At 40.8% G+C, this 12,472-nt stretch overlaps 1 protein-coding gene across 1 annotated transcript in view; it reads right to left on the bottom strand.

Annotated features, from left to right (window-relative positions):
• Positions 1-211: 211 nt before the first annotated feature.
• The window catches only part of sorl1 (sortilin-related receptor, L(DLR class) A repeats containing), a 61,985-nt gene continuing 49,724 nt past the window's right edge, over positions 212-12,472 (bottom strand). The window contains exons 33-48 of the mRNA XM_026341394.1: positions 11,918-12,046; positions 10,985-11,111; positions 10,369-10,538; positions 9,852-9,964; positions 8,867-8,971; positions 8,704-8,770; positions 8,372-8,454; positions 8,179-8,284; positions 7,867-8,057; positions 7,007-7,126; positions 6,723-6,887; positions 6,090-6,264; positions 4,965-5,071; positions 4,497-4,689; positions 4,177-4,389; positions 212-3,741 (exon numbers count right to left, since the gene is read on the bottom strand). Coding sequence (XP_026197179.1) covers positions 3,674-3,741; positions 4,177-4,389; positions 4,497-4,689; positions 4,965-5,071; positions 6,090-6,264; positions 6,723-6,887; positions 7,007-7,126; positions 7,867-8,057; positions 8,179-8,284; positions 8,372-8,454; positions 8,704-8,770; positions 8,867-8,971; positions 9,852-9,964; positions 10,369-10,538; positions 10,985-11,111; positions 11,918-12,046 — 2,132 coding nt within the window. The 3' untranslated portion in view covers positions 212-3,673. The remainder of the gene's footprint in view (positions 3,742-4,176; positions 4,390-4,496; positions 4,690-4,964; positions 5,072-6,089; positions 6,265-6,722; positions 6,888-7,006; positions 7,127-7,866; positions 8,058-8,178; positions 8,285-8,371; positions 8,455-8,703; positions 8,771-8,866; positions 8,972-9,851; positions 9,965-10,368; positions 10,539-10,984; positions 11,112-11,917; positions 12,047-12,472) is intronic.

Below are 12,472 nucleotides of genomic sequence, written 5' to 3'. Positions count from 1 at the left end.
TGGAGTCCTGCAGGAGGAGAGAGCAAGAATTAGTCACGGAGCCCACTTGCGGCCAACAGGAACTCAAAACCTCAGTCAGGTGACACGAGCTGACAAAACATTGCTAAAAAGCTCACAGCAGGGGCCACCACACAGAAATGTTCGCTTTTGGAGGAATGTTCATATATTTATATGCCTGATGTCTCAGATAAAATCAATGAAAGTATGCAGGTTTCATTTTTTGCAGGTTTATTTCAGTATAAGTGGTCTTTTAAAACACCTCAAACTGCTTTTCCAAACATCAATTTTTTCTTGCAACCTTCAACATAAGCAAGCAAGACATCAACACTTTAAAACATGGCCAAGTCCAACAGGATTAAACTCTGTGCCAAATAACATTTTGAAGCAAATTATTTGACAAGATTCAACATTAAGATAAATGGGGAGCAAACAGTCACATAAAAACAAATAAGTATACTTTGTACATGTGTAAAACCTGACTAAAAACAGACTAAGTGGCCAGCTACAGCAGCTGACACAGAGAGAAGCAGTGATTTGACAAAATTAACCAAATGCCCAAACAGGAACCTATTCTCAGGACTCCTTAGCTTTGTGTATGGGAAGTGTGTGTATGTGAGTGTATGCATACATGCACACTTGTGTTCTATCATACAAACATTACATTACTTAGAAACCCAATGTGTTCTAATAAGGCATTATGTGGCATAACAGAAACTCCACAGAGCAAATAAAACGGCATCAATGCCAGAAAAATCTGTTTTTAAGGCCAAGAAACATAAAGAATAAAGTTTATCATGAAGAGCTGCGTGAAATCAAGCTAGTCTTGAGGAAACTGCAAATGTCAGTGCAGACACTGTTTAATGAATTAGGGAATAATATGATGCAGTTAATATCTTTACCTGAAAGACAAGGTTTGCTGCTCTCTGCAAATAATTTTGGCGTTTGAGGAAATGTGCCTGCAGAATCCAGTTTAACAGTATTGTCCGCAGTTGACGGACAGAATGGCTGTTCTACACTGTAGCAAGGGGCGAAATCAAACCAGGAAAAAAAAACAGTTTGTGCATTGATTTCACAGGTGGTGATAGTAGCATAATGATCCTTAACAAACAAATACAAATATAAAATACATTCATGAAGACATGTCGACAAAAAAAAAAAAAAGAAAAACAACAAGGTCAACAGAGAGCAGAACACCATCAGTTCAAATGGCTCAAGCCAAGGAGCAAAACATAAATCTCAGTTTATAGACTAATTTTTTTTTTTGTGTTGATATTTAAGTACGTGCAACAGTGAGAGTCTGTTCATTCTGAGACAGAGATAATATCTTCACAGGTTACTATCTCCTCTCAACTGGTACCAAGTAAATAACAAGAGCTTTCATTATCTGGCCATCAAGTTAGTTTTGGAGTTATTGGTTCAGGTTTTGAGTCATCAGTTCACTGACAAAATGAAGAAAAACGCTCCATTACAGTTTGATCACATCAGTGGTCATTTCTAGCAGAAGACAATACAAAGAAAAGTTCCATAAAGAGCTGTATGAAATACAATTCCTGAAATAGAACTGTTATCCCATTAGCTAGTGCTGCTACAGGTACTGGCAGCCTGTCCACTCTTTTTTCTTCAGCAGTAAATGAGCAGGTTGTACATTTATTGAGCAAAAATCTGATCTGTCTGCACACTGTCCCTGCAAGTTTCTAGTAATACCCATTTTTACAAGGATGAGGACATTCATGATGCTGTACCACTCTGTGGTGTGACAGGTCATGAAAGCTTTCAGCTGTAACATAGTCAGGCCTGAATTATCCATGAAGTCGCCTCTGGAAAGAAACATAGCTTCTGAAATGTAATCAACTGATGTCTGAAAACCTGGGCAAATAAAACCAGCTTGTGCAACTAGATACTACTCAAGATGAACAAAGGTATGTTTTTGGGCAGAATTAACCCTTTAAATCTTTGTGTAAACCTGAAGCTGACTCTTCTTTAAAAGCCAAGAAGGTCATCATTTGTCTCCTTTTCCCTGCTGCTCAGTGTTTGAGGTTTTAAGCTAGTTTTGTTTCACCTGATGGTGTTTTATAAATGTTGTAAATATCACTTGATGTAACGTCCTCTAGTGTGCCACCACACGTGTGTCAGTGCGTTGGGATGGTGCTGCTGACTGCTGTCCCAGTGTATCTAAACACCGTCCTGCACAGCCTCTGTTTATGCCAGCGAAATCGCCAATGTGCAGTTTTGATGTTGTTCAGGACAGTGTTCATAAGGAAGTAAACAAGGAAATAAATGGCAGTCACCAGTGCCGTCCCAGCACGCCCTGTGCCGGCACAGGTGATGATACATGGGCCGAAATTCGCAGACGCAGAGTGATTTTCACAACAGGGTTTATAGTCTGACAGAATTAAACTACATTGAAACTGGTATCAAACACAGAATGGCAGGAAACAGCACACAACTTCTGACCTCTTTGATTTTGGATATTCTCATCATCTCCCAGTCATTCCACAACATCTGATCCAGTACCTCTTCAAAGACCAGATGGACAGTACCGCCTAAGCCATAGGGGTGATGGTGTTGCTGCACTGGTGTGTGTGCCGACACAGTTCCCTGAGAACACCAAACACACTTCCTATATGACTACAGCTATGGCAAAACGCTGGGGGAAAACTTTATAATCCTGAATGATTAAAAAAAAACACACACACACATTTTACAGAATGATATGGTGCAGCATTACAAGGAAAAAGGACATATTAAAAGCCAATATTTACAAACAATGATGATCGCAATGCTGCGTGTGACTCTTTTCCCCTCAAAGCCACAAATTTTCTCCTGCCATGGTTCATGTATCTACATAAAGACATCCAACAGTGAGCTGGTGGTGGAAAATAAAAGTGTCTGTGGGGACACCACATGGTGCAACTGGTCAGCCCAGTCACTGATCTGTTTGGTTGAGCTGAAGTGTTAAAGACTTTGTTAATACGTTTGTAAGAATCAATAGTTTCCAAACTGGTGATCAAAGACACTAAACATTCAGACGCTCTAAACAATGAAACATGATCTACAGTTAACTCTCTCGCACTGGGAACCAGTGTTGCATATGATGCTATAGTACACACTGTACTATCAGCACAATATGTAACTATTACTACTCTGATGGTTTGTTATTTGTACCATTTGTATACAGCATGTCTATATATTTTATGTGTGTGTTTTTTTGCATTCTATACTCCAGTCTCTGGATGCTTATTTTAAGCAGTGACCCGCCTATGGATAGTGAGTTTGCATTACTAATAGGGTCTATTTCCCTGGTGCTCTCCACAAACTCAAATCCTTCACAGTTTGCTTCAGTGTCCACCCCCTACTCCCAGTCCTTTTCTGACCCATATATATATATATATATATATATGTATATATATATGTAAAAATATAAGTTATTGCGCATCCAAAAAAGTGCATCATATATTTGAAAAATATCTCTGTCTCTCTTCATACGTTCACGTTTCCTTTTAATCGGGGTGGCTGCCCATCACCAGATTTGGGATGGCGGCTCAGTGTCCATCCGCTTTCTCTTCACTCCATCGTACCGAGCCATTAATGGGAGTGATGGGGAGGAAAGGGGAGAGGGAGCAGAAGGGCAGAAGGGAAGAGAGAAAAGATTGGTAATGGGAGGGATGTGATGCTATGCGATGACCATGGGAACGTCATCTGAGAAGCCACTGATCATGGGAGCATCTTCATCATCATCACCTGGAGAGGAAGAGGACAGAAAGGAGGAGATGTTTTTGTTACAGGAGTTATTTTATATTAAAAATGGATGAAATAAACACACAACTCTATAGTTCTCTTTAGCTTCTTCACTTTTTAAGTCTTTCAGCTCATTATTTAGATTTTTCCCACAACCTAGATCTTGGTCAACATTATTTCCAGCTAGAGTTGCCTTCAGCGTTACAAAAAAACTGGTGCATGTTTGTAAGTGTGTCTTTAAGTTTTCGCACAACAATAGAGATCTATGGGACAGATCCAGAAGCTAAATCAGATTCTACCTTTGCAGGAATTAACTTAGCAGACATATTAACTGTTAGCTTTAGTTTCTTCAAAACTATTTTTAAAAAAGAAGTGTTTTCTCAATTCTCAATTTCTCTTCAATTCTATAAACAGGTAAAAAGAAAAAGTCTTTGTTACCCAGTTCATCTCCAGAGGAGAAGATGGCAGAGCCCAGGCGAGAGTTGTAGTGGGAGTTTGCAAAGGCTGTGAAATTGTTCTGCAGACGGCGGTGTCGAAGGTAGAGCGCCACCAAGCTGCCACACACTCCGAGCAACAGCAGAAAAAGGACGGGGACCACAACTGCTGCCATGTCCCCTGTGTGGCCCTCACCACGGGAGGCATCACTGGCTCCTGGGCAAGTGCAAGGAAACATTTACAGAATTCATGTAAGAAGGAGGTTTGTGTTTTCCATGTACAGTATGCATGGTGCAGGTTTTAGCGTGTGTACGCTCCAGTACCTGCTGTCAGCTGGTTGTAGAGCAACAGAGCAGGCTCCCCACACAACTGACTGCTGAGCAGGCAACGGGCCTGCACAGAGAAAGTGTAGTTGTGTCCAGCCTTGAGGCTGGCGATGCGGAAATAGGTCTCTGTGGTGTTTCCTAGGTAGGTGGTCTGGTTGGTCACACTGTCATACATATGCACTTCATACCCCTGTAAGCAGTGTTTCAAGAAAGTCAGTGAAGGTTAATGAGAACACAGTTAAACCAGCCATAAATCCAGAACATCTTCAATAACACTGTGCTTCTGCTACAGTACGCCATGATTAAATCTGGTTTCAAAATATTATGACATTATTCATTTTTATTTAGCAAAGCGAATACCCATAACCCGCTATGCATAGACTGTGGAGCAGAAGAATCTCAATACAGTGGAAAACTAAAAATGTATCCGTTTAAAATGCAAAATAATGGTCAATGGTGTCTCACCCTGCTCTCATTGAAGCCCTTCTCTCTGACTGCCAGACTTTTCCAGAAGAGGATCACATGGTCTTTCTCTGTTAAAATTTTCAGGGCCTCAGGAGCTGGAAGTGGAACTGCAGCACAGGAGAAAACACTTTATAAAGATGTGTACTGCACAGAAAGTTTGTGAAGCCTTTAGTATTCTCTCCATTCCTGCATAATATGATCTAAAATGTGATCAGATTTTCAAAGAAATCCTCAAACTAGATAAACACTACCCCAATTAACCAAATGAGACAAACACATTACACTTTACCACCAATCTACTTGCAGTAGCACAATGATCCAGTTTTAGCTCTTGGCTTACACAACAAAATGTCCTTAGAAGAAGAGTTGTTGCTGCTCAGCAGGCTAGAAAGGGCTACAATATCATTTCTAAACAGTCTTCACTCCACCACTTGCATGTCAGGCAGATCATGTACAAAGGAACATTCAACACTGCTGCTCATATACAGTTTGCTTAAGCCAGTGTGGGTAAGCCAGAACTGGAAGAATATTCTGTGGACGGATGAGACCAAAGTCGAACATTTTGGTTTCAATGAGAAGCGTTGTGTTTGGCGGTGACCAAACATTACACGGTTTACAGTGCTGTACCCCATGTGTAAAGTGGTAGTGGCAGTATCATAATTTAGGTCTAAATATGCAGGTCTACCAAACAATGGCAAAAGCAGAAGAAATGTAATGTTTTAGAACTGCACAGTCAGACGTTTTGACCTTATTCCTACAGAAATGCTGTGGCAGGATCTCTGCAGAGAGGAACAGGCTAAAATTCCTCCTATGACGATGAATGAGAGATGAGAGAACATATAAAAGGATTCACAAACTTTCAAGCGGCACTATACATCTTGAAGGGAACGTGATCAATTTACCCACCACAAGTAACTTTATACATGGTCAAACAGATTTTGTAACTAGGGCCACATTCAAGAAGTATTTCTATTTATCTTGATTGACTTTAACTGTGAAAACTAAAACTATTTAACGATGAAAAAAAAAAAAAAAACGTTCAGTAAATGCTTTTAGAAATGTATTTAAATTTTTACAATACAGTATATCATGAATTTCTAGTGTATGTGTGTGTGTTTGTGTAACCTGTGCTCAGAGTGAAGCTAGCATCCTTGCTCATGTTGCGCAGGCGGACTGAGACACTGTATCGTCCTCCGGGCTCCAGGCCTTTCAGCAGGTACTCTACTGTGTTGTTCTGTGTGATCAGCTTGTAGTCCTGCTCCTGCTTACGGATCATATCCCGCACATGGATCACATAAGTCTACGGACACACATAAACGCACAAACACACATTAAACTAGATTATGTCTGTGTATTTTGTGTATCATCAAAATACAACATAACACCATCATCCTGGCAGATGACAGAGCTGGATGAAGATGATCCACAGAGACTATCCATGTGCATTGCTGGGAACGTTTTATTATTTAAATTAAATGAGACTGAAATAAAAAGTGATGTACAACTGTTGCTAGAAGAATAAACATATTTCCAAATACACAGGTTGAAGTCTGTTAGATCTAAGACCCGACAGGTTTCTCCAAAAAATCCAGTTACTAGATTAGGGGAACTGTCAGTGCAGCGGTTTCATGTCAGCAATTGCATAACTGATCCTGACGAGCAAATAATCAAATCATTCCATTCAGCTATCATAACTGATTCTCCCGATTACGTTCCTGATGCTTATCATCACATATTTATCAAGTGGCAGTGTCGTACCAGAGGTGCGTTTGGGGTGTCGTAGGGCGGCTGCCACTTGAGCGTGGCCTGTGTTTTTTCTACTCGCACACGATGGAGGTTTCTAGGCGGCAGCCTCTCATTGGGAATCATTTTGACTACACCATAGTCAGAGGGAGGTCCCTGGAAGGGAGAGACTACACGCACCTAAAGACACACACACACACACACACAGTCACTTATTTGCACAACTTATTAAGACAGGACACTTTTGATCAGGTGTTTTTAAGCGCAATAAAATGATCAGTAAAAACCAGAAGGCTCACCAGGAAGAGATACTGTTCATCACTGTCCACTGTGACTGTGAGACTGAGAGAAGTGGTGTTCACACTCTTCGGACTTCGATACAGATCCAGGAAGGAGGTGGCATAAAACACACCATACACCTAGACACACGGGCATACAACAAATCATCAAAAGTCTGTACTCAGCACAGCAGTTCAGTAAAAGTACCTTTAGTAAGTGTGTGGTCCTTTAAGGCATCTCTCATCCTGACTGGTAAATATCCAGGGAGTGGACAGTAATACTAATACCTTTGGAGGGGGGGTCACTTTCACAATAAACTGAACTGGAACTGGCCTCTATCTGTAGAGGAGGCTGAATGCACAGGAAGAGACCAGACAAGCTTATCAAGACTGGCTCCGTGTACTACAAACAATGGTGACTGAAAACTCTTTCCCACAGAGTTCAATTCTCTCTCATTAGACCAGAGAATCTTCTTCTTTTTCATTCATTTTTCAGAATGAAGTGTTGTCGTTTTAGTCTATTTTTCATTCTTGTCATAATCTGGTGTCTACATTAGTGTAACTTGACCTCACTGTTTAGTTAGAGACCGTCAAATTAGTATTGGCTAATGTAGCCTTGAGATGTGGGGTAAGTGTCCTTTTTAACTCCACACCACCAGGTTTATTTATTTTCATTTTCAATTTGTAGTCTTCCACCTAACAGATGTTGACCCCAATTGTGTCCACGTTACTAAAGGCATTTAACCAGCTGTGAACAGACTGCAGCTCAGTGTTTCCCACCAGAGAAACAAGCACACCTGATCTGCATATATACTGTACACAACACATAGTATGTTTTTTCTTTGATTATGATGTACTTGCAGTATATGCAGCTATTGTACCTGTGCTGGGGATCCACTGATGGTCCAGCTGCAGTCCACAGCTGTTTGGTTAAGAGCCTTGGCTTTGAGAAGGGGTCGGTCTGGCTGGGTGCCAGAGGTCTGATGATAGAACAGGGTGGTGGGACTGTCTCCTACACTAGTGTGAGCCCACACAGCCACTTCATACACTGTTCCTGCTGTCAGGTTTGTAGCTGGAAACAGACAACACACATCAAATGGAAGTTCCAGATAAAGAGAACTGTATTACTTGAATTAAGAGCAAACAAATACTGTACCCAGACAAAGGAACATCGCTAAGAGACAGTACAGTACCTTTTAGGAATGTCGCTCTGTGTGGTTCTACAACTACAGTGTAGTTGTGGTTCTCCTTAGCGTGAGTGTCAAACTGCCAGGACAGGATCACAATGTACTGTTTCACCTTGAAGAAACATGAGAGACACAGTTACAGGCAGAACATGAACACTGTATGGCAAAGTTGAGGGGTGAATTAAAGAGGCACTCCTACATCATAAGAAGACTTTAAGCTGCAGGAAATGTTCATGGAGTTGGTGGTGACATTGGCGACCTTCACAGATGGAGGAGGCAGAGCTGCAGCAGAGAACAGGACTGGAGTTGAACTTCAAGTTTAGCTCAAAGAGTTTCACAATAAAAGCCTTTCAGAGTTTCTATCACGGAGTTTACTTGTAAAACATGTAACAACTTTTTAAATTAATAAAAATATACAATGCAAGTTAGAACCAACTGCAGAATGTATAAAAATGCTAACCAACCAGTAGGTGGCAGTGTTGGAGAGCTTTTTGCACTAGAGTATGTGATGCTGTGGGTAGAACTTCTTACCTTTCTTAGGAGTGATGGATTTTACCTCGGACCAGTTTCCCACACCTCGACTGGTTACTGCTGCCACCTGGGAAACATCACATCACAGCAACATCAACATTTACACACACCATACACAATACTACAATCACCACTGACGCAAAAGGACCTGTGTGTGTCTTACCCTGAAGCTGTACAGGGTGTCTGGTTGTAGCTCCTTCACCTCTGTTCTGTTTGTGGTGCATCTCTGTGACATCCAATCAAGATGTCCACGCTCACTGTACTCAACCTGGTATGGAAAAGACACAAACTGGTCTTTATATGGTTGTAAGGACATCCCGACATAGATTCTCCAGAGCCCCTCCCTTAACTCACATTACTAAATGCCTAACCCCAATCTAAAATTTTCTCAGAGTGGGACAGAACAGCTGTGTGCAAATTACAGTGGAAAGAGAAAGTATGTGCGTGCAGCAATGTTCTTTTTAATAAGCAGCAGCTTCCTTCTTGGTGTCCTGCCATAGACAACCTGTGAGTTCAATGTTTTACCTTCTATAGACTCATGAACACAGATGTTAGTCAGTTCCAGTGATATCTTTGGCTGTCACTTAGGGTTGTTTCTTTACCTCATTAATGAGTATTTGTTGTGCTCTTGGGGTCATTTAGACTGGACTTGACGCCCACTCTGAGTGGTATTTGTCAGTGACAGTAGCTCTAGTCCACATCTCCAAACCTATTTTCTTCCGGGTATCCTAATACATGGTACTATGAGGTTTTTATGGTTGTTCTCAACAAAGACATGAAAGATCAGATTTTTTTGTGTTATTATTTTAGGTACATTATATTTGTTAATACTCTTGACTTAGATCAAGATCAGATCATGTTTTATGACATATTAATGCCGAAAACCCATGAAATTGCAAAAAGCTTCACATACTTTTTTTTTCTACCTAAACAACAGTGTGAAATTCAACATGATATATAGAATAATAACCAAACTAGTAAGGCTTTGTTAAAGGATTAACAATAACTAGATGAACAGTCTGAGAGTGCAAAATAAATATTAAACTATAAAATTCTAATAATTCTCCATCCAACCTGCACAGCAATAATGAGGAAGACAGCAGGTCACTTGTCCTACTAATTAATCTGCATGAAAATGTGACACTCACGAGGTACTCCCTGACGAGGCCGTGTGCTTTGTCTGGAGGACTCCAGGAAACCTCCACCTTTCCATCCTCACTGTTATCGCAAGACAGCTGCAGGTTCCTGGGAGGGTCAGGCACTGTGCAGCACACACATATAGAACACACATGGATCATACTCCTAATCTGTACGACTGACAGACTCAGCCTCTCTGAGATGTTTTTTTATACCCAGCCATGAGCCTTTTTTTTTTAACATTACACATTTACATTTTTTTCTGTCTGTCCCAACTTTTTTTGAAACATGCTGCTGAAATCAAACTTCAAATGAGAAAAGACTTTTCAAAATAACTCAAATGTCTCACTTTCAACTTCTGATATATTGTTTTTGTACTATTTCCAATCAAGTTTTATTTACATTTTACACAACATTACAGTTTTCCAGACAAATATGATGACAGTGTTCATTAAATTTCAATTGTTGGTTTTAGGCTCACTAATTACAGTAAATAATCCTCCTGTGCACAGATCTTGTGTTGCTCACCTCCCTCGGGCGTCCTGACCACGATCACCTCATTGGTTTTGTGCAGCTTGTTGAGACACTGTGTGAGCACCTTAACGTGATAGGTTGTATCTGGTTTCAGCACAGTCAGTTTGTAGCTGGTCTTGTTGCTGTGAGTGTCCATACTGGTCCATTGCTGCGTGCCCACAAGTCTGAAGACAAAAGAGTTCACAGATGAGACATCGATGCATCAATAGCCTTATCCAGTGGTGCCTGTGTCCTGCATTGAATATTATTCTTGGCAGGGAGGAGGGGAGGGGTACACCTGTGATATTACTGGCTGAACAACAATTTATCAGGAGAGCAGTGATTCCACATATCCTTAGGCATATGTACCTTAGGAAATAAGATCAGCTGACTCAGTAAAATCTTTAAAATCTCTCTTTTAAAACATGCCCCCCAACCTCGACCGGTTGTGTGGCAGGCGAGTTTTTCTTCTCCACTGTTCCTAGTGCTTGCTCAAGTGGGTCTTGTTGGGCTACATGTGTTTTTTGTCTCTTATGTGAAGCATTTTGTAACATATGTTTAGAAAAGTGCTAAATAAATTAATGTATTATTATTTCTTATTACTGGGTACTGATGGCAAAGAGGTGTCTACCTGTAGTAGATAATGAAGTAGCACGAGTTGAGCGGAAGGTTCTTGGGACGAGACCAGGTCAGAGTGATGCCACCCAAAAAGTCTGGTGTCCACTGGAGATTCTGGACTTTAAAGGCCGAAGTGTCAACTGCAAGTGAGAGAAAGATAGAGAGAGGTTTCGATTGGGTCAGTTTTACTGTGTTCCATGTCTAAAATTTACACTGACAACCAGCAGGTGGCAATATTGTACTGCTTTGAAATTACAGTAGGCCTTTTTCTACCAAAAGGGTTTTTCCCCAGGTCTAGGAACATTTATGAACTTAGTTCCTCTAGATACATTCACAATAGACAAACCTAAAATTAGTTTTAAGTCATAGTTTTACCTTCCAAAAAAGTCCCTGGTCAGTTTAGCAGTGGTTCCTAAAGCATTAGAAACTATCAAGGTGAGATTTGCATTGTGGCTCTGATTGGTCAGATACCCCCTAGCATCTCACACTTGCATTTTAAAACCTAACTGAGCTATGGGGTGATGTATTTTGCTTGCTACAATAAAACAATAGTCTTTGGATTATAGCTGTAATTGTCATTTGAATATGAATGCACTCAGTAGAGATGTGTCAGGAGTGCAGAGAGTTAGGAGATGGGGGGTTAATTTGTTTAATCTTCCCAGGGGCTTTGTCCCTACTATGGAAATGCTCATCACAATGTAGTAAAAGGACTTTTCAAGGGAAGGTTTCTGGGTTTTACCCCTGGGAACAAAAGTACCAGGAACTTTCAGCTGTTTGGGGAGCTTGACTGGCACGACTGGCATTGTTCTTAATGTGAAGCAGTTTTCTTTTACTGGTTTAAATTAGTTTCTTTAAAGGCTAAAAACACTTTGCACCACCTGCTATGTCCAGAAATGTATTTATTGCAGACTTATTTAAGCAGACTTTAACTCAAGTGCGAACCTACCGGTACAGTTGTCCTCATCGCTGTGGTCAGAGCAGTCCAGAAAGCCGTCACACCTCTCACTGTCCAGCACGCAAGCTTCACCATCAGAACAGCGAGTCCCGTTCACACAGGAGAGAGGCCCATGGGTGGCTGAACAGACATGGTTGGAGAAACAAAAGGAAGAAGAGGTGTAGTGAGAAACAGACCATGTTTATATTGCTTTTCTAGTGTTATGCTACACTGTAACAGTTGGAATCATCTGGTTTTCTGCCTGAACTGATCATAAAATGTGATCTGATCTTCATCTAAGTCGCCAGTACAGACAAACGCAATGTGCATCAGCTAAAAACATACAAACACTTGTAATCTTTTGTGTCTTTATGAACAAAGCCATTAGCCTTGGCAACAATACCCATTATGTTTAAAGGAACTTTGTACTTTTCCTTTTCACAGAACTGCTTCAGGTCAGACAAATTCCTAGGATGTCTGGTGTGAACAGCTCTAGGTCTGGTTTTTGACTAGGCCACTCCATAAGGTAACTTTTCTTTGGTTAATGTTATTCTGTTAGATTTACTT

This window comes from Anabas testudineus, chromosome 13, assembly GCF_900324465.2.
Source record: "Anabas testudineus chromosome 13, fAnaTes1.2, whole genome shotgun sequence".
In the NCBI taxonomy this organism is placed as follows: domain Eukaryota; kingdom Metazoa; phylum Chordata; class Actinopteri; order Anabantiformes; family Anabantidae; genus Anabas; species Anabas testudineus.
This window is presented reverse-complemented; position numbering and strand designations above follow the sequence as displayed.